The following is a 20,723-nucleotide window of genomic DNA, read 5'->3' on the forward strand; positions in this document are numbered from 1 at the left end:
TTGATATGAAAGGAAGGTTGGAGATTGGCCTATAATTAGCTAAGACAGCTGGGTCTAGAGATGCTTTTTGAGTAAAGGTTTAACTACAGCCAGCTTGAAGGCCTGTGGTACATAGCTGATTATTAGAGATAGGTTGATCATATTTAAGATTGAAAAATTAATTAATGGCAGGACTTCTTTGAGCAGTTTTGTAGGAATGGGGTCTAAAAGACACGTTGATGGTTTGGAGGAAGTAATTATTGAAGTTAACTCAGAAAGATCAATTGGAGACCACAACCACTGATCAATAACCATGAGTACCATTCACAGAGAGTTGGGGAATGGCTGCAATCACAGCATTATAAGATGGTGACAGATGTACCCTTAGGCCCCCTCCTCGATTCAGAGATGGTCTTTCCCTTTTCACGTAAATGGCCTCCTTGACTCCGCCCTCAAACCAGCGTTCCTCCCTGTCCAGGATGTGTACATCCTCATCATTGAAAGAGTGTCCACTGGCCTGTAGGTGTAAATAGACTGCAGAGTCCTGACGAGGTAGCTCTTCTGTGTTGTAGCCAGAGGTTGTTTGGTTTCCCCGATGTATAAATCCTGGCAATCCTCCTGCACTTAACAGCGTACACTATGTTACTCTGTTTGTGTCGGGGGACCCGATCCTTGGGGTGGACCAATTTTTGGCGCAGCGTGTTTTGGGGTTTAAAAGCCACAGAGACCCGGTGTTTAGAAAAAATGCGTCTCAACTGCTCTGATACTCCTGACACATATGGGATCACTACAGGTTTTCACTTGGGCAGCGGTTGTCCTTCTCTCCTGGATCGGCTGGAGCTTTCTTTAGGAGCCGTCCCAGCTTTGCCAGATTGAGCCATGATCCTCTCTTTCAGCTGTACTTGCCCTTAACGCCTTTACTGCACAAGTTGTAAACTTGATGTCCTGGCTCCCCTTTGCCATAGCGTTTGTGTTGTACCTCTTCAGTCTCTAGTTGCTTCTTCCAGATGATGCCCTTGGTTATAAAATTTCTAAACTACTCTAAATTCCAGTGAGCACTGGAGTAAATAATGTGGAAAGAAAATCATTCCACCATAAACCGGCCACAACCAGATGCTCCCACATACACATTTCCACATACAGCACTAGAGCCCTTCATAAACTGAGGGAACGAACAATGTACAGAGACAAAATATTGAAGAAGAAATACAAAGAAACTTTGTTGCCATCTACCAGACATTGGATCCCAAACACACAGCCAAGGAAAGTCTCATTCGATTCAGAGAAAGAAAATAAAGCTGCTAGATTAGCTCAGTCAGTCACCTGACCTGAATCCTACTGAAAATGTATGGAAATAACTAAAGGTCAGAGTTCATAGAAGGGCAACCTTCAGGATTTGAAGACTGTTTGTGTGGAAAAATGGACCAAAAATGCATGTGACTAGTTTGTCCATACAAGAGGCATCTAGAAACTGTCCTAAACAACAAAGGCTTTTGTACGAAGTATTAAATATATTTCAGTGCTTTTCCCTTTGTCATTTCTCATTATAACACAGAATTTAAAGACATCTGTGGTTTGATTTCTTTGCATGTATGAATGGGATGTGTTGTAGCACCTTAGAAATATATTTACTTTGAACATTGGCGATGTGTTCAATACTTGTTCATTCTGCAGTGAATGAATCATTCATGAGATATGTAACTTTTCTTTTGCAATGTTTCTATTTTCTCAGTTTAAATCCACCTCACAGGGCCTATGATGTGTACCAAAAGGTGGGCTACAACTGCTTCATCGCAGCTGCTATGTATGTAGTGTGTGGACTGTTCTCCTGGTGCCAGATGAGGCTCAATAAGAAGAAGGTGAGGTCTTTTGTTTTTCTTTTTGAATTTAATGCTTCTGACTTTTTACCTTGCAAGGCGAGGGAGAATCACAGGATCTCGATTACAAGAGACTCCATCTTGTCAAGCTGTTTGCTCTTAGCCAAACAACGTTGTTCAGTTGAACAGTTTGATCCAGTTAGTTTCTTTTGAGGTAGTACTGGAGATTGAGATGGGTCGTTCCATGAAAAATCCATAAATGCTTCCCATGTAACCGTCCCAGACATCAGCTTTTAAAAAAATCCCATGGAAAAAGACTTTTGGACATCCTTGACGTGATTCTGGTAAACTGTCAGATGACTCAGGACGGGAAAGCATTAATCTACCCACACAGTATACACTGCAGATGGGGCATTGCTGGGGCATCTTTAAGAAGGGGGTCCGAAGGGTGTGCTCCAAATATTTTGGATCACAGTCATCCTTATTCCCCTGGGTAAGCTGGAGGAGGTGGCTGGGGAGAGGGAGGTCAAAGCTTCTCTGCTTAGGATGCTACATTCGTGACCTGGCTCTGGATAAGCAGAAGAGTATGGAGGGATAGTTTGTTTTTTGTTTTGACTTTCTTTTTTTCTCCTGCAGCTCTCTGCATGTTCTCTTTGCAACAATCATGAGGTTCACTTTATCAGTTATTCCTCTTCTGCACCTTTCTTTTCTACGTTTGTGTCCAAACAGCTCAACCATCTGTAACCAGCTGTACGTCCTTTGATTTTATGGAGATGATGGAAGACAACTAGTTCAAAATTCATTTGAAGAAGTAAAAACAACCTTGATCACAAAAACAAGCCAGAGACATGAGTCATGATGAGCTTATGGTCTTTCTCTGGTTTTAAACGTTATTGAATGTATTATGTCAATTAAACAAATAGGACTTTTATTTAAGGTCAAAGAGGAGGATTAACTATAGTTTGCTTTCTTGTTTAATTTATAAACTGATGGTTTATTGTATTTGCTACAGTTTCTCATTTCTGCTCCTCTGTGTTGTTCTTCAGGAGTATCTTGTGCAGTAGTGCCACCTGGTGGAAGGATAACCTCCCTGCAGCCCACTGACAGCAGGAGGGACGGCTGTGTTGATTCTCAGCTGTTCTTTCTTCTGTCTCAGGATTTCAGTGACCTTGTCAAAGGGGACGAGGTTGGACACTTTGAGAACAAAAAGTAATCTGACTTGTTAATTCTAAGATTAAACTAGTTCTACCTCTGATTACTGTGTTATAACTGTTTGATTATACTATCAGATTGAAATAAAAGCTGTAAAACACTTTTGTGTACTTCTTAAATCAGAGAGTATGTTTGTAATCCTTGTCAGTGACCATGTGACTGTGTTGGGAATGTTGATAATGAAATTAAATCATTTCTCTCAGCGTAGTTTGTCTGTCTCGATAGCGCCTTTTAAACCCTACATTTAGCTTTTCTGTCCACTGGAGGACGTCCAGCTGTCTGCTGTAAGCAGACTTATTGTATCCAGTGTGGTCTTCCTATGGTGAGCGTCACAGTAACCCACTCTTTACTGTTACCTGATGAGTCATGCAGTAATCTTACAGCTGTACTGAAGCCACAAAGTACACAGCCAACGTAGCTTCATTTGTTTATTTCTCAACATTGTAAGCACATGGATATATCAGGATGTCTTGCTTTAAGCTTCATAATACATTTATATGTTTTAAGTAAAAAAGTTAAAACTTTGAAGTTACTCTGTCAAAAGTACTACTTACTGATTACCTTCATTTAATCCAGACTGGGCAAACTTAACTTACTACAGAAGGAAATATCTGTGCCACAGTAATAAATTCATATAATTAATGCGAACACAAACAATGACTCAACTCTCCAAACAAGGCTCATGCAGGTTTATCTCTAATCTGACCAGTCACCAGATCTCAAGCAGCTGAACACCTGTGGGAGCTTCTGAGGGAACTGACATGTCAGACACTTCATTTCACTTGCGTGCCCGGTCTGGACATGACACATCAATTCCAACTGTTAGTGGTTCAGATACAGATAAAGAGCTTCCAGGAAATGCTGCAGCTGGAGCTCTGGAGGTGGAGCGAGGCATCGGCTGATCGGAAGGTTGGTGGTTTGAAATATGCTTGGGCGAGATACGAACTCAAGATGCATCCAGCAGAGTATGAGTGAGTGTCAATATTAGATAGAAAACACTTAAGCATAAAAAAGTGCTTATGTGAACGTGTGTGCTGTACAAAGCACTGGCTGCTCTGGGAGAGTAGAAAAGTGCTACAATAGAACCGCTCCATTTACAAAATATTTTTATAGTCTGTGTAAAGAAAAGTTTTTCCCTCCTGATCATCTCCTGCATCGTCTATTGTTTGTTGTTTGTTTGTTTTGATTAATTTTTGGTTCATATTTAAAGAACAGAAAACAACCTCATATAACAAAAGGACAAACTTCCAAAATTTAGGATTTAAGATAATGATCTAATCCAGTATTTACTTGGGCGTGACTTAACCAATTAACCAATACCAACCTGTTATATATCAGCTGGTTTATCTATGAAGATGTGATTGGTTAATTTCCTGCCTCTTATTTAAGCACACTTCTACTATGTGTTACTATGACCCTGATGATGGCCACACGCCGAAACAGGTTGGTCAGTCAATAAAGTTGTTCCTCTTCTTTAAGTGTTGCTGGAGTCCCTGCATTGCAAAGATTCAGTCAGCAGTCTGGGAGTATTTCTATATCGTGATGCTGTTTTCTACGCGACTGGGCAGGAGAAAAAGGTACTGCAGCTCCAGTCCTTCATTCTCAGTCAGAATGTGTTTCTCTATCTCTTTCAACTCCACTCTGAACCTGTCGATCACCTCCAGGGCTTTGGCCTCGGTGAAGTGGTCCTCTGTGTACTGGCCCAAAGGAATCTGAGCAGAAAAGACAGAAACAATGTGAACCGCAAGTAGCTGAGAAAAAAGGATCAATTCCATTTTTCATTACAAAATATAATATATTTTTAGAGTCAGTGCCAGGTTAGCGCAGTGGTTGAGCAGGTGACCACGTGTTGCAAGACTTAATACTTCCCTGCATGTCTCGCTGTCTCCTCCATCTTAATAAAAGGCAAGAAAATTGCCAAAGAATAAGTAAAAATAAATATTCTGTGGTGCTGCAAGGTAAAAAATCAACTCTAGAAATGCCATTTTCTTTATTTAAGACGAACTGAGGTGACATGTTGTCTTTGAACTACCTGCAGTTAAAGAAAACGTATATGATTGTTAAATATTTGCATTATGTTTCTAAACATAAACCATTAGCAAAGAACAGATGGCTTGAGTAACTATGATATACACGTATCAGTAGATACAATGACATTAGTGTTATTGCATCTATTTATATTAGTTATTTAACATAAATATTGCTGACATTTTTATTTCTGTGTAGAACTTTTGAATATTCATATTTGTAACCGATCTATCGCTGCATTACATGTGTATATTACGTGTATATATCACTTATAAACTGTATGGGACACAGTGGTAACTTAGACTCACTGCATCTGGTTGTGCTCGTCCCAGATGCCATGTGATGGCCATCTGTACACAGGACTGGCTGACATCAGGAAGCGTGGCCATAATCATGTCCATGGTAACAGCATCTTTGTCTGTTGGTGGTGGTTGTCTCATGGTGCAGGGGGTGTTGGGAACCCAGGCACACCAGTCAAACTAAAAGGAATCAAAGTAGAGAAACGTTTGCTGTACCTCCGTGGTATCATACAGCTGCACTCATCATATTATCACTAAACTGCAGTTCATTTCTTTTCTTAAATAAGTCACCAACAAACCAACAGTTTCAGTGCATCTTGTGTAACAGTGTCGACTGTCTTTAGGTGTGTGTGTTCACCACCTGTCCGTTGTTAGTTGCAGCATGCTGGGCTGTGCTTGTGAAGATGGCCACTGCCAGCAGTGTGCAGAGCTCCTCTCTGCTGCTGAGTTTACTGGGCAAACCTGGAACACATGAAACATTAAGTGGATGGCACACATACACAGGATATCCTGCCGAGAACTTCTGCTAACTGGAGGTGATGTGTCTGTATTCTGAAACTATGAAAGTAAGGATGTGACACAATTTTACCCTCATGCTGGCAATAGCTTTGTTTTTATAGTTTTGTGCAAATATATGTGAGTTAAATTTCACCTGGTCATTTGTTTTTAAATTCAATTAACAAACCAAACTGTGAATTCTACATTGCAGTACATTCATGTTTTGAACTTAACTGCGTATAGTTACAGATAAATGATCAAGTAAAAGAGAGTCTGAGACCAGATCCAGACTGATATGTTAGCCATCAACACTCATCAACAACAGTTAATACATATGGTGCTGTGCAAAGTCTTGAACATCCCTCATTTACTTATATTTTGGTAGGAGAATGGGGAACAGGTCCAATGTCCAAAAGTTGATTCTGTTCATCTGGACGTTTTCAGTGGGAGAAACATTTCGTCATCACCAGGTGACGTCTTCAGTCTCAGCTGACTGCAGGTTTCAATCTTATAAACAGTACATTTGCATAATGACTGAAACCAGCCCACTGAAGGAACAATGGGCTGTGAGGCCAGTTCCTTCATCATAATTATGCAAATTCTCATGACCATTGATGAACAACCACTGATCAATAACCATGAGTACCATTCACAGAGAGTTGGGGAATGGCTGTAATCACAGCATTGTAAGATGGTGACAGATGTACCCTTAGGCCCCCTCCTCGATTCAGAGATGGTCTTTCCCTTTTCACGTAAATGGCCTCCTTGACTCCGCCCTCAAACCAGCGTTCCTCCCTGTCCAGGATGTTACATCCTCATCATTGAAAGAGTGTCCACTGGCCTGTAGGTGTAAACAGACTGCAGAGTCCTGGCCTGACGAGGTAGCTCTTCTGTGTTGTAGCCAGAGGTTGTTTGGTTTCCCCGACGTATAAATCCTGCCAATCCTCCTGGCACTTAACAGCGTACACTATGTTACTCTGTTTGAGTCGGGGGACCCGATCCTTGGGGTGGACCAATTTTTGGCGCAGCGTGTTTTGGGGTTTAAAAGCCACAGAGACCCGGTGTTTAGAAAAAATGCGTCTCAGGTGCTCCGATACTCCTGACACATACGGGATCACTACAGGTTTTCGCTTGGGCAGCGGTTGTCCTTCTCTCCTGGATCGGCTGGAGCTTTCTTTAGGTGTCTTTCCCGCTTTGACAAAAGTCCAGCTGGGATAACCACATTTACTCAGGGCCTTCTTGATGTGATGTTCTTCTGCCTCCCTGGCTGCTGTGTCTGTGGGGATGGTGTTCGCTCTGTGTTGTAGCGTCCTGATGACACCCAGTTTGTGCTCCAGTGGATGATGAGAGTCAAACCTTAGATACTGATCCGTATGTGTAGGTTTACGGTACACGTCAGCTTTTAGATGTCCCCCATTACTGATGGAAATCTCACAGTCTAAGAAGGCTAACCTGCCACTTTTCATATCCTCCCTGGTGAATTTGATGTGTTGCTCCACCGAGTTAATGTGATCCGTGAAATGTAGTACTTCCTGAGATTTGATTTTCACCCAGGTGTCATCCACATATCTGAACCAATGGCTTGGTGGTGTTCCAGGGTAGGATAGCAAAGCCCTCTTTTCCACTTCTTCCATGTACAAATTGGCCACGATGGGTGAAACTGGGGAGCCCATGGCACACCCATGTTTCTGCCTGTAGAACTGACCCTTGTATGTGAAGTAGGTGGAATGAAGACACAGTTCAAACACACTTGGTCGATGCTGAGAGTGGTCCTGTTGCTGAGGTTGGGGTCATCCTGTAATCTCTTACGAACTACCTCCAATGCTTCCGTGACTGGGATGCAAGTAAAGAGAGATGTAACGTCGTACGAGACCATGGTTTCATCTGCCTCCATAACGACATCTCTCACCTTCTCAACAAAATCCAGGGTGTTCTGGATGTGGTGTTCCGAGCTGCCCACCAGCGGGTTGAGGATCGAAGCCAGAAACTTGGAGATGTTATAGGTGACCGAGTTGATCATGCAGACAATTGGTCTTAAAGGTGCACCCTGTTTATGTATCTTCAGCAAACCATACAGCCTTGGTGTAGACTCCCCTGGGTACAGCCTGTGGTATGAGGTCCGGTCAATAGCTTTGTCCTGTTCTAACTGCTTCAGACAGTCTATCACCCTCTTCCTGTAGCCACTTCCTGGGTCTCGTTTTAGTATTTTCGTCACTGAGCAGTGACAACATTTTTTCATGATAGTCTTTCTGGTTTAGCAGAACTGTGGACCTAACAGGTCCAATGATTTACTGTCATGTGCAAACAGATATTGCATGGCGTCTTGACAGCCACCCTTCCACTGAGACCAGTTTAAAGCAGTAGATGGATCAACTGAAGGGCCAGATTGATCTGTCAGGTCTTGTGTCACATCGTCATATTATCTATATCTATATATAACATATATGGATACTCTATATAAATATATTATATAGATAAAGATAACATCTATATATAATATATTTCTATATGATATAGATATATATTAGATACCGAGATTAGATGAGCATTGCTGTTATGGGTTGCGTCCTGCTCCCATATGCTCTTTGGAGAACTTAAGATGAAATTTTTATTGTTTAAATCAACTTTTGGCTTTAAACATTTTAACAATTTATGAAAAATGTCATAAATCTTTTAAACCAGCAGTGAGAGCCTAGTATCTCGAGAAAAACTTACCTTCAGACCTATTGACATTTTAAGCAATCAATAAATGAATAACTTACTATACAAGTACAGGTGATTACATTAATAACTGACCAAAGTTGGGGAGCTCTGTGAAGCCTTCCTCGGTGATGTCTCTGATCCAGGCCTGAAGCTCCAGGTCTTCTTGCACATCATGGTCTGACTGGTAGTACAGGCTTACCATAGTGGAGACAAAACTGGAGCAAAGGTAAAAACGTTCTAGTTATTCATAAGAATACACTATTTAAAATAAATAGTATGGAAATTCAGAATGATACTCAAAACATGTAAAAATATCAGGCTTTAGTAGCTTTTGCTGCTATTATCTTTTCCCTGATCACTGGGAGACAAATGCTACATACATGCATACATGCATGATGGGCCATTCACTAAAAACAATCATAGGGAAGATGTAATACTATTATTTGCCGTATCATATAAATGAAATTATATTAAGTGTTATTTGATTCGATCACAAAACTGTGATTAGCAAACAGAGTCTATGTAACTGGATTAAAACGATCATGTTTAAATGATTATCATGTGGTTCAAACCTGTTAAAGTAAAACAGCATTAGCTCAATGAAACATGAAGGAAAGTTTACTCGTGTGATGAAATTATTCATAAATCACGTTAAAGTACAACATAGAAAAGAAGAAATTGTAATGAAGTGATTTTAGGGTTTAAACTATGTTTTAAATCGTGTTGTTTACAGACAGAGAGGATGAGAAGGCGTGGCTGGACATCAGCTGATTAAATGTCATCAGTTATGATTGGATGTCACTGTGACGTCAGAGCTCATCTCAGATATATATGTTATGTGTTTATACACCTCGCTGTATTTAATTATGGATTTGGTTCTGCTGGAGGTTTCTTCCTGTTGAAAGGGAGTTTTGCCCCCACTGTCACCAAACTGTGTCCTCATAGGAGGTCATATGATTGTTTGGTGTTTTCTCTGTTTTCTTATACTTACAATATAAAGCCATTGTTAAAACTGTTGTTGTGATTTGACACTATATAAATAAAATTGAATTGAACTTGATTGAATATGACATCCAGACAGAAAGAGGGGAGAGATGAGGACCTGGTATAATGTAAGTTTTATGCAGAAGAGATGACAGGCTCTTCCCTTTGTCTTCTGTGAGATAAGCAGTTCAGAAGATTGGATCTAAGAATTCCCAGTTGGATATTCCAGCAAAGCTGCCAGAGGGATCAACTGCTGCCTGAACTATGGCCTTACAATTTGGTTTTTTCTCTGCTCATTTTTGCCGTGTTAGATTATAAATTTAAGAGAATTTGGACTTCCAAGGAATTCCACTGTTTTCCAAAGTATGCTGCTCTTCTGTTGGACTATTGTTATTATTATTATCAACATGGAACACAGAGAAGTGCATCTTCAGGCCCAGAGATGATGTCCCCAGTCAACCTCTCTCCTCTCAAAGCTCACAACAAAATCAGTATTAGGTCAGAGTTGGTTGATTAGACCAGTATAATTCAAGTAGTTTGATTCTGTGATTATTATTATCTGATTTGCTTCCGATAAATTGCTTTAATAAAATTTCTTGCATTAAAAAAGTCATACTGCATATTCCCTTTTTAACCTTTGTGAAGCAGTAAAGGTAAAAAGCTGAGTACTAATAGAGTAGAAACAGCTCACACAGGTTACGCCAGCCTTTTAAAGTAACAGACTGGGGGCTGAGTTTTCCAAACCACTGAATTAAACCCAGTCATAATCCAAGAGCGCTGATCTAGAGCTGCCACAGCAGGCCTGCAAGGCTGGGCCAGTTTTGCTAGCACACCACAAGCTTGCTGTTGTACCTGTGTATGGCCTCCCACAGCATCAGACTGTGGTCTTTGTAGAAATAGTTGGGGAGCTGAGACACTCCTCTGTCACAGAAATCATACAGCGGCTGAATGGAGCGGTAGGTCAACACCTTGTACTCCCTCTGGGCCAAAATTAACAGGCCATCACCACCTGTAGACACAACCTACACAACATTTCAGGAACATTAGATCGGAATATTGAAAAGCTCAGTAACATTAAAGCCAAGCGTGCTGTGGCATACTCGTTTGAAGATGCCATTTGCAGAGATGAGCTGAGTGCGCCCCCTACAGTTGATCTCGAGAGTGTAGCGTAGATGAGGGGCCAGGAGCTGCATCAGCAAATAAGAGAACATTTTGATTATTGTTGGAAATTTAGATTCTACTGGATTTGTTGCAGAAAGGAAATTACAAATGAAGGCTTCATCTCTTTGCTTTTAAACCAATTCATATCAGATAAGATAACAACTATGACCAACAGTGAAAGTGCTGAATAATACGACTTATATTAATATTTACCTTGTAAATGGGGTGTACAGCAGGCAGCTGTCTCAAAGTGGCCACACAAAACACTTCTACCACCAGGTGAGTCCTAAGTAGGTGAGACAGGAGCTGGAATACCTGGAACTCAGAGTGACGCACCCACATCTTAGCCAGCAGCCAGGCCAGAGGGGGATCGCTGGGCAGGAATATGGGCGTGTCCCGGCCTGGAGTCTGTTCAAGCTGAGGAGGTGAAAGAGAGACTATTGAGCTGTGGCTCAAGAGGTAGAATGGGCTGTCACTTAGCTGGTATAGCCAACACATTGCTTCAGAAGCACCATGTCAAGGCTTGGTTTGTCTGAACAGAGTCACATGACCGAAGCTTCACTTGGCAGGTCGCTGCTTCGATACCTGATTCTGTCGTTTTTAAAGAACTGAATCATTGGCGGTGATTTTGTGCGACAGAGAGCAAACCGGTGTGTGACGTAATGACAGACATGGAGCCAGCGAGGACTTTCTACCTGCTCCTAAATAAAAACAGGTCATAACCAGTTCTACCCCCGGGTCTCAAACGCACATAAGAAATATATATTTATAACTATATGTATAGTCTATGTTATAGTATATTATATATAAAAGTACATATGCACTGGTTCACTACACAACCACATGGTGGCAGACACCTTACAGCACAAGCATACTCCCAGCTTATAATAAGACTCTGCTGTATATTATTATTATATAAAGTGTGTTTTATTATTTTTATCACAAGGCCACAAGCATGGGGAGAACAAATAGACACAACATCACCCCCAAAAATACATGTTCAAAGCACCACAACAGCCTGATATCGCACAGAACTGTCAGGGTGTACCCCGCCTCTCGCCCCAAGACAGCTGGGATAGGCTAATTTAGTGAGCTTACTCATTATCTGCTGTGTGCGCTTGACAGTTATAACAGGAAGTCAAGTACAAAGTCAAACTCGGGACCTTTTTGTTGTGGGTCAGCAGTGCTAATCACCCCGCCACTGTGCTGCTGATAAAGTCCCAGTAAATGAAATTTGTCCCTGTGCTTCTGTGTAAGCATGTAAACAACATACCTGTATAGCAATAGGTATAAGTCCTTCATCTGGGTGTTGGTACAGGAGGCAGATTGGAGCAGCGATGTACTGAGGGTTTCCCTTGATTGTGTTACTGGGAATCCCATCCATGATGGCATAGTCTAACAAGTATATGTTTCCTGCCTGGACAAGAGTGTAAAGGAAATTTAAGATATGATGGCAAGCATGGAACAGAGACCATGAAATAAACACCACCAGTGAGACAATAACAGCGTCTACATTTGTGGCGTTCCTTTTATTTTATTGTAAGAACCAAAGTGTTTCCTTTTCTCAACCTTCAGTTCTTTGTCCAAGGTTGTCCTGTCAGCCATAGAGCGCTGCACCATATCTGCGGTAACAGGGAAGTTCTCCGGCAGCTTTTTGCACCTCTGGATCATCCTGGGGTTGGAACCATTTAGACACTGGTAGCCAAAGAACCAATCCTCCTTCCAGTGCTTCATACAATACTCTGTTGTATACACACAGACACACACAGCATCAGGTTTCTGTCATTGTTGGAACAGAAACTACCGCCGCAGAGAACAAGTTCAGCCCCGCCACTGATTACAATGGAAGGGAGAGAGAGAGAGAAATAATGTGCTTGAACTGAATTGAATATTACTCATGTTTTTATGGATCATCTTCAAATTTTACAACAATTAGAAAGTCAGAATAGAACAAGGATAAAAGGCTTTTAAATAGGCTGCCCTCAATATCAGCCAATAATCTAAAGAAGGAGGTAAAAGTGTCAGAACTGGTAACCATGGGAAAGTTGATAGCAACAAACTTCACCTACTCCCACGGTGCATGGAGACGACAAAGATCTGTTGACGTGGAGACTCCAGCAACACTTATCAGGGAACAACTTTATCAAGTGACGGCTTGTGGCCTTCATCAGGTAAGGTAACGTCAAACAGTTTGTGTTTAAATAAAAGTGGGCAACAGGAAACCAATCACACCTTCACAGATAAACCATTTCACATTTAACAAGGTGGTATTGGCTAATTGGCTAAGTCCAAATAGATTCTGGACTGAACCACTACAGATTAAAAGGTCAGAAGCTGTGGTTTAACCAGTTAACCAATCAGACAAACCACCTCATTAAAGTAAATTGGTCAGCTGGTTTATCTGTGAAGGTGTGATTGGTCCACTTGGATTTTTTTCTCTTTCCTGTTTTTTATTTAAACACAAACTGTTTGACATTTTGCAACGACCCCGATGAAGGCCACAAGCCGAAACACGTTGGTCACTTATTCAAATCGTTCCCTGATACTTGAAGTGTCGCTGGAGTCTCCATGTCAACGATGGGAACGTTTAAATCCGTTTAAAGGACTGAGAGACTCTTTTGGATCTGCTGCCAAGGAACATCAGCGTGATCCTTACCAACTTTGGACAGTAATGAGGAAGAAACAAGGCGTCAGGAGATCTGATCCAGCTGCCTGCTGATGCCACCACGGTGATTACCATTTTTAAAAGATCCAATCATTGTTATTTTCAAAGATCATTTTTTTAGTTAGCATTTTGAAGCTACAAGTTTTGTACGGTATGCTTTTTTACTCACCAGCTATGGGACTTTTCAACTTCCAGAAGATACGTTTGAAATCTTCAAGGTCATCCCAGGACTTCCCAAACCGGATGGTCAGCTTCTTCAGAGATAACTCCAGCAAACTGAGGAGAGGAAATGAGGCGTTTGTTGTTTTAAAATCAAATTTGTTACAAATGTGTTGAATCATGAACTGTGCGTGTATGCATGTGCGTGTGCGTGTGTGTGTGTGTGTCGCCTACGCGTAATGTAATGAATGTTCAAAGTCACTCCTCTTCTCGTTGTCAAAGCGGGCGTCTTGGGGTAAGTCTGCTTCTGTTTTAGCATCAATACATCTGGGAATCCCTGGAGCCCACGTTACCCATCTAACACAAAAACATCCAACGCTTCAAATCTATGTGTTGTTACAGAATGTGTTTGGTCAAATGTGGCTTGTAGTTTGTACAGTTTAAAAGGTTTCATATACCATAAATGTGAGTCCCTACCTGTAAGTCTTCTGTCTCTCCTGCAGCTCTGTTCTCCTGTGTTCCAGCAGCTGCAGTGCAGAGTCACCTGTCAGCGTCTTTGCTACAGGAGAGACAGGGAAGTATAACAGCAGACACTTGGAAGTTATACCATCACATTATAGAGTAGGGCAACTGATGAAATCCAGCACTAAGAAAAAGGGTCACACGTGAGATAACTGAAGGAGTTCTGGTTACATGTAACACTGGAAATATAGCTTTCTTGTTTGGTCTGACGCTTACACAACGAAAGTCTAAGAGGAACCTGTAAACAAATACGATGCAAATGGAAAGCAGACACAGCAGCCCAGCGTTTCACCATTTTTGCATGAAAGACACAGGCCTCATTTACACCTTGTGGTCTTATCTTGATTATATTATCTGATACTGTCTATATTTATGTCTCGGCTGCACATTTCTTAGGCGGTGATGGCAACTTGTCAACAAAGATGATGTGCTCCAACTAAAAATCTAAATCACTGATCATCATTATTACAGCAGCCAGCTGCTGCTCTGTAGGTTTTGCTGAGCATAGGGTTCTAGCTTGGGTTTAGAGCACAGGTGTCCAACTCCAGGCTTTGAGGGCCGGTGTCCTGCAGGTTTTAGGTGTGTCCTTGATCCAACACAGCTGATTTAAATGGCTAAATGACCTCCTCAGCATGTCTTGAAGTTCTCCAGAGGCCTGGTAATGAACTAATCATTTGATTCAGGTGTGCTGACCCAGGGTGAGATCTAAAACCTGCAGGACACCGGGACTCGAGGCCTGGAGTTGGACACCCCTGGACTCGAAGGTAGTACAGCAACAGCTACACATCCTCAGTGTGCTCATGCATGGGTGGAAGAGTAGCCTTAGATAGCCTTTAATCTCACCACCAATTGCTTCATTAGGTAAACTGACTGGGACTTTTAACCTAACATTCACACACTGATGGATTTATCAGGTGCAACTTGGGGTTCGGTATCATCTACTAATCTGCTGCTGGTTTGTTCTGCAGCTCGTCCTGTCTGCTCCAGCCCAAACTATCCTTGGACAAGATACTGAACCAAGTTACTCTCAGATGCATCCATCGGAGTATGCATGTGTGTCAGTGGGTGATTGATGCATGGTTTATGAAGTGCTATATAGGAATCAGTCTTGTACTAAAATAGAACCTGCATGGCTTTAAAGGGAAGTTTGCATCTTTGCTCAAAATGACCTCAGGACTTTTACACATGTAGGAATTATAAGGCAATGAAGGAATGAGACTCTTTCCTACCTGTTCCTTCTCGTATCTCCATCTTGACATCGCCTACAAACCATCGGTAACAAGGGAAAGTCAGCACTTTACCTCCATCTGGAGGCTCTACAGTGACATATCGACAAAACCAGTTATCTTCCACCCAGTATCTTTGTTTCTCTAGTCGGACCAGTAGCACCGAGCCTAAAGGTGAAGGACTCATCACCTTGTACTGGTCAACCTGATGGAAGAATAGAGGAAGAGAAATACAAAAAAAATTAGATACTTTCTATCTGACGCTGAAAAGCTAGTTCATGTTATTCTGTCAAGTTGTCCTAAAAACTACTTAAAATGTCTTGAGCTGATCTAAAATACTGCAGCAAAATTGTGCAAAAAAAAAAAAGCTATCCAAATCAACACAAGAAAAGCCAAAACTACACTTACTGCTCCTCGACAGAAATCCAGTCCAGGGTTGTCGAGTTGAGTGCGCTCGCTCTCCCCTTTCTCCCCCACAAGCGTCAGATAAATGTAGTTGTTGGTACCTGAATACTCTGAAGTACCAGTTGCTACTGTAACAGTGTAGACTTCCATCTAAGAAGACATCACATACATGAAAACACACATAAGTGTTCAGCTAGCAACATGTGTGCACCTGAATACACAGGAAAAACAAACATAAACTTGCAGCTGTCTTGGCTCAGTGACGTCACCATGGTTAGTGGAAGATGTCACAGCACCGTGCTTCAGGGTGAAAATAAAGGGTGTAGCAATAGGAAGAGGTCTGAGTTTAAAGTCACAAGGCTTTTGCTTTTTAGACCTTTTTTTGACTCTTCAAGTTTTAGGCTTGCTTGTCATAATTGGAAAGTCAGAGCTGAGTCTCTGATTCTTTGCTTTAAATCTGCCTGCAGACAAACAGAAGCTTGATGCATGTTTCAGCTATTTGTATTAGTTTATCCTTTAGCCCAGCTGCCTTTACTGTGACAGCTTCTGTTGGGACCTCATCACCCAACATTAGCATGTGTCATTTGCAATAAGTAGCATTACCCAAATTTTGTGTAGATTTGTGTGGGTTTTTTAATAAGCAGTGTTCTCGGATGTATTTGAAGTTATATATGATCACATTTGCATCTTATACAAAGTCCACAAGTTTCTCCAGGAAATCAGGTATTTTTGGTGATTTTGCATGCAATGATATATAATGCATTAATATATAAGAGGAACCAAACTCTTAAAAAGATCACGCACTCTACAGCTCAAACTGAGTGAACATGTTTTTTTCCTGGTAATTATTTAAATATTAACCCTAACCAAATGTTCAAACCACAATGATGCAAATGAGCTGATAAGAGAAATGTGGTGTGACGCAGCATGTGACAGTCCAGATAACTGTGGCAGGATATGCCAGTTACATGCAGCTGTGGGAACGACATGTCTGGACTGTTACATTATTGTAACACATCACACACACGCGCACACACACACACACACACACACACACACACACACACACACACACACACACACACACACAGGCATTAAGTAGCCATTTCCTTTGGTCGTATATTTCAACTCAGTTAAATTGTATTTATATCTCATCAAATCCTAACAACAGTCACTTCAGTCTATTGCTGGGTACAGACCCTACAATAATAAAAAGACGTTACTGGTAAAGAGCCTCCTGTAAGATTAGTGATTTATTTTTCCTTAAGGAAAAGTATGAACATCTCAACTTCAAACAAACTGTGTGTGTAACACCTCTGACTATCAATATGCATCTACAGATAATGCAATCAACAACACGCTACAGCTTCATTTATAATCCAGACACAAGCATTTCCTCACCGCAGCGTTTCTGTGTCGCTGTCAGGTAACAACGCCTCCCAGCTCCAGCTACTCCAATCTCTCACACCGAGGCGCTGCTCTCGTCTCTGCTTTTGAAATATTTGCTAACATTATAATCAACTCCTAACACTGACAGCAGTATACTGTGATAAATTAGTGGTAAAAGTATACAAAGTGTTTCTATCAGCTATCTTTGTGCAAACTAACCAAACCATTGCTGTGTCAATATAAATGTTTTTTAAATGAAAACCTTTTTGTTTGTTTCTTTTTTACTTTGCCTCCTCATCTGCACAGAAAACCGAGTATGATTAGTGTAAAGTGGGATTTGTGCTGCTGATGCTCTGAGGTTTACTGCTTTCTGTGCATATACACAATTAAATCAACTAAAACCAACATCTTGGTTGATTCCCTGTAGGGGAGACCGGGGATAGTTGTAACGTGGGTCAGTTGTAACACTTCCAATTTCTCCAATCAGGGCTAAGTTTCAAATGATGTGATTCATCCTGTGCATGCCCAATTCAGTTCTGCTATCACATGTGAAAAATCAGCACATTTTGTCAAACACAGACAATTTAACACGAAAAAAAGTAATTTGTAAGTTTTTCTACTTTATTTCAATTTCTAATAGCATTATCTGCTTTGCAGTTAAACTCATCAAACTTAAATGATGTTATTTGTATGTCTATGGGGATATATTCTGTGCAGGTCTTTAGTGCTAATGTTTTAGCCGTTGGCTGTAATCTTAGCCAGTTCATGGCTATAGGAGTCTGGGTCAGTTGTAACAGAAACAGTCTGGGTTAGTTGTAACAATAATGCAGATGTTACAACTTACCACACTATTACTTTAACTTATATTAAACAAGTTGGGGCAACGACATCAGCAGAGAGAGGTTCACTGGTTTCCTTTGTTTATGCGGTTAATGCCATTGGCAACACAATTCCTCCACTGTTTGTGTTCCCACACATACATTATGCAGACCACTGTGTCAGAGATGGACCAGTAGGAAGTACTGGTAGTGGAAATAAATCAGGATGGGTGCAAGAAACAGATTTCCTCATCTTTCTGAAGCACTTTGCAAACCACACCAAGGTAAGCCATGATAAAAAGTAATGGAATGATGCTGGTGCACAACTACATTTTTTCAGCTTCATTGTTATGTTCAAAAGTTGGTGCAAGAGTTGTAGGTTATAATGCCCACTGAGCCAATGAGGCCAAACTCAAGGAAGACCAACCAAAATTAATGAAATATTCAGTTGCAGAAAATTCCATAATTTGTCTTTTTTGGGGGGTTGGAAGATGTTCAAAAGCTAGATTTCTGCATTCTGTCACACACACACAGCTACATAAATGGCTCTAAGTGCATTCATGTGTTGAATAAAAAAGATTACATGTTAATGTTTTGTCAGTACCCTTATTTCATTGTGTTACATTTCACCCCAGGATATGTTACAACTAACCCAGACTATGGGGTTAATTGTAACATTTCACTCTCTGTCTTTGAGACCATACCATGCAATGAGTAAATGTGCTGCAGAGAAAATAGCTGCACTATTTAATAGCAGAGACATGTAAATACTTTGCATTACATTTTGAATCCACTACCTTAAAAGAGCTCCAATTTACAGACAGAAATGTCAAAAATGTTACAACTATCCCCGGTCTCCCCTACAGACAGAACACTGTTCATACACTAAACAGTATACAGTTACTACAAAGGTTAAATTCGGTAAATTAATCTAAGCATCATTAACTTGACTACAAACCCGACTCTGACCATGAACACCACAGCCATACTTCCCCACACTGTAGCATCCTGACCTGTTTATCTTGCATTGAACTATCTTGTATTTGAATAAAACACCTCTCTTGGTTTTGCATGAAAAACATAACTGACATGTTTTGACACACAGATCCAGCGTCTGATTTCAAAACGAGGACATCCTCCCACCTGCCCAGGCTGCATGGTGAGGAGATAACTTTCATAGATTCTCTGAGAGTGCAAGCAGAAAAATCAAAGCTTTGTTTGTCCTCTGTATTGAATGCCGCACTTTGTATTCTATAACTTTTCCTGTTACATAACCCTTCCAGACGACGTATGGCGTGATTCAGAATGAACTACCGTTGCTGCTGCCTGTTAAAATGATACAATCGCGCACACACTCTTGCGTAAAACACTTGCGTTAGTTGTCATGACCGAAGTTTCACCTGTACTGAGCCGTCACCGTGACTCAGTGACGACATTCCGGTACTTGAGCCATAATATTATTTTTTACATATTTAACGAGACAACACGCGCTTGTGATGTTGAGCATTTACTGCGGTGGTACATATGAAAGCTGAAAAACAAACTTATTCCCCAAAACAGCTTCTGTTGTTTTCTAATGTTGCTTTTGTCAGTGGCAGCGTGTCTGCAGGACACAGCGGAGACTCTGACAGTCAGCTGTGATGGTGATAATCAGGAGTTTGGAAGAAGACAACAGAAAAAGACCCACCTTAGTCGCGCGCCGTGTTCACAGCCGAGTGTCGCTTTGCGTGGACGTGTCCTGTGGCTGTCGGCTGTTCTGACACGTCCTTTTATTTGCTCCCTCTCTCTCTCTCTACACTCTTGCTACACTCTACACTCGTTTATTCTCTCAGCCTTTCTGTATCAGACGAGCACTTTTCTGCTTCTGTGGTCAGTATGTTTAATAACAGTGAGACTCACTCCCTCATACCACAGGCAGGATGTTCCACATGTTTTTGTTTCTTTTACCTCCTCATATGTGAAACCTTTGAGATGAAATAGTGTCTTTTCTTTTTCACGTAACTGTTCGAATGTTCTTTTTATACATTTTGTAAAAATGTATAAAAATCTGTAAATATTGTAAATATCTGGTTACAGATAATCCACCTACACTAGTTTTACTCACAGTAATTTTTTTACCGTGGCTTTAAAATTATTGTGAATTCTTTGGGGAATGAAAATTGGTCTTGTGGCAATCCTACAACACACAACACAGCACGTGTGTGGTGTGTTGTGTTGTGTAGTTGTGTTGGACTTTGTTGTGTTTATACACCTGCCAAAGACCCAGACAGACTTTTAATTCATTTGAAAGCCTGATGCTTAGCCTCGTCCACCCCAGCTGTGAAACTCAGAAACCAGTCTTACTTGTTATCATCTATCGTCCACCTGGGCCTTACACAGAGTTTCTCTCTGATTTCTCAGACTTTTTATCTGATTTAGTGCTCAGCTCAGATAAAATAATTATTGTGGGTGATTTTAACATCCATGTAGATGCTAAAAGTGACAGCCTCAACATGGCATTTAATCTGTTATTAGACTCAATTGGCTTCTGTCAAAATGTAAAAGAACCCACCCACCACTTTAATCACACTCTAGATCTTGTTTTAACATATGGCATAGAAACTGAACATTTAACAGTGTTTCCTGAAATCCCTCTGCTGTCTGATCATTTCCTGATAACATTTACATTTACAATAATTGATTACACAGCAGTGGGGAGTTGACTTCATCACAGTAGATGTCTTTCTGAGAATATAATCCACCCACTGTTATCATCTTCAATGCCCTGTACCAACACAGAGCAGCCAAAATCTTAGAAATATGGTATCTAACCAGATTCTTACTCTGGATGGCATTACCTTGGCCTCCAGTAACACTGT

The 20,723-nt window shown here is 41.0% G+C and overlaps 1 protein-coding gene and 1 long non-coding RNA gene across 2 annotated transcripts; one reads left to right on the forward strand and one right to left on the reverse strand.

Annotated features, from left to right (window-relative positions):
- The first annotated feature begins 1,683 nt into the window (after positions 1-1,683).
- Positions 1,684-3,211, forward strand: LOC134620090 (uncharacterized). Its single transcript, XR_010092074.1, has 2 exons — positions 1,684-1,838; positions 2,843-3,211. It is a non-coding gene; the product is annotated as an uncharacterized LOC134620090 (long non-coding RNA).
- A 295-nt stretch (positions 3,212-3,506) lies between these two features.
- On the reverse strand, positions 3,507-19,597 carry alox12 (arachidonate 12-lipoxygenase). Its single transcript, XM_063466032.1, has 15 exons — positions 19,553-19,597; positions 15,662-15,808; positions 15,257-15,458; positions 13,983-14,064; positions 13,740-13,862; positions 13,516-13,622; positions 12,251-12,423; positions 11,955-12,098; positions 10,895-11,098; positions 10,621-10,707; positions 10,373-10,542; positions 8,630-8,751; positions 5,697-5,797; positions 5,345-5,515; positions 3,507-4,720 (listed from the first exon to the last, which is right to left on the reverse strand). The coding sequence occupies exons 2-15, from the start codon at positions 15,806-15,808 to the stop codon at positions 4,541-4,543; spliced, it is 2,013 nt and encodes a 670-aa protein (XP_063322102.1). The 5' UTR covers positions 19,553-19,597; the 3' UTR covers positions 3,507-4,540.
- Positions 19,598-20,723: the final 1,126 nt, after the last annotated feature.

Source organism: Pelmatolapia mariae, linkage group LG3_W, assembly GCF_036321145.2.
Source record: "Pelmatolapia mariae isolate MD_Pm_ZW linkage group LG3_W, Pm_UMD_F_2, whole genome shotgun sequence".
NCBI classification, from domain to species: Eukaryota; Metazoa; Chordata; class Actinopteri; order Cichliformes; family Cichlidae; genus Pelmatolapia; species Pelmatolapia mariae.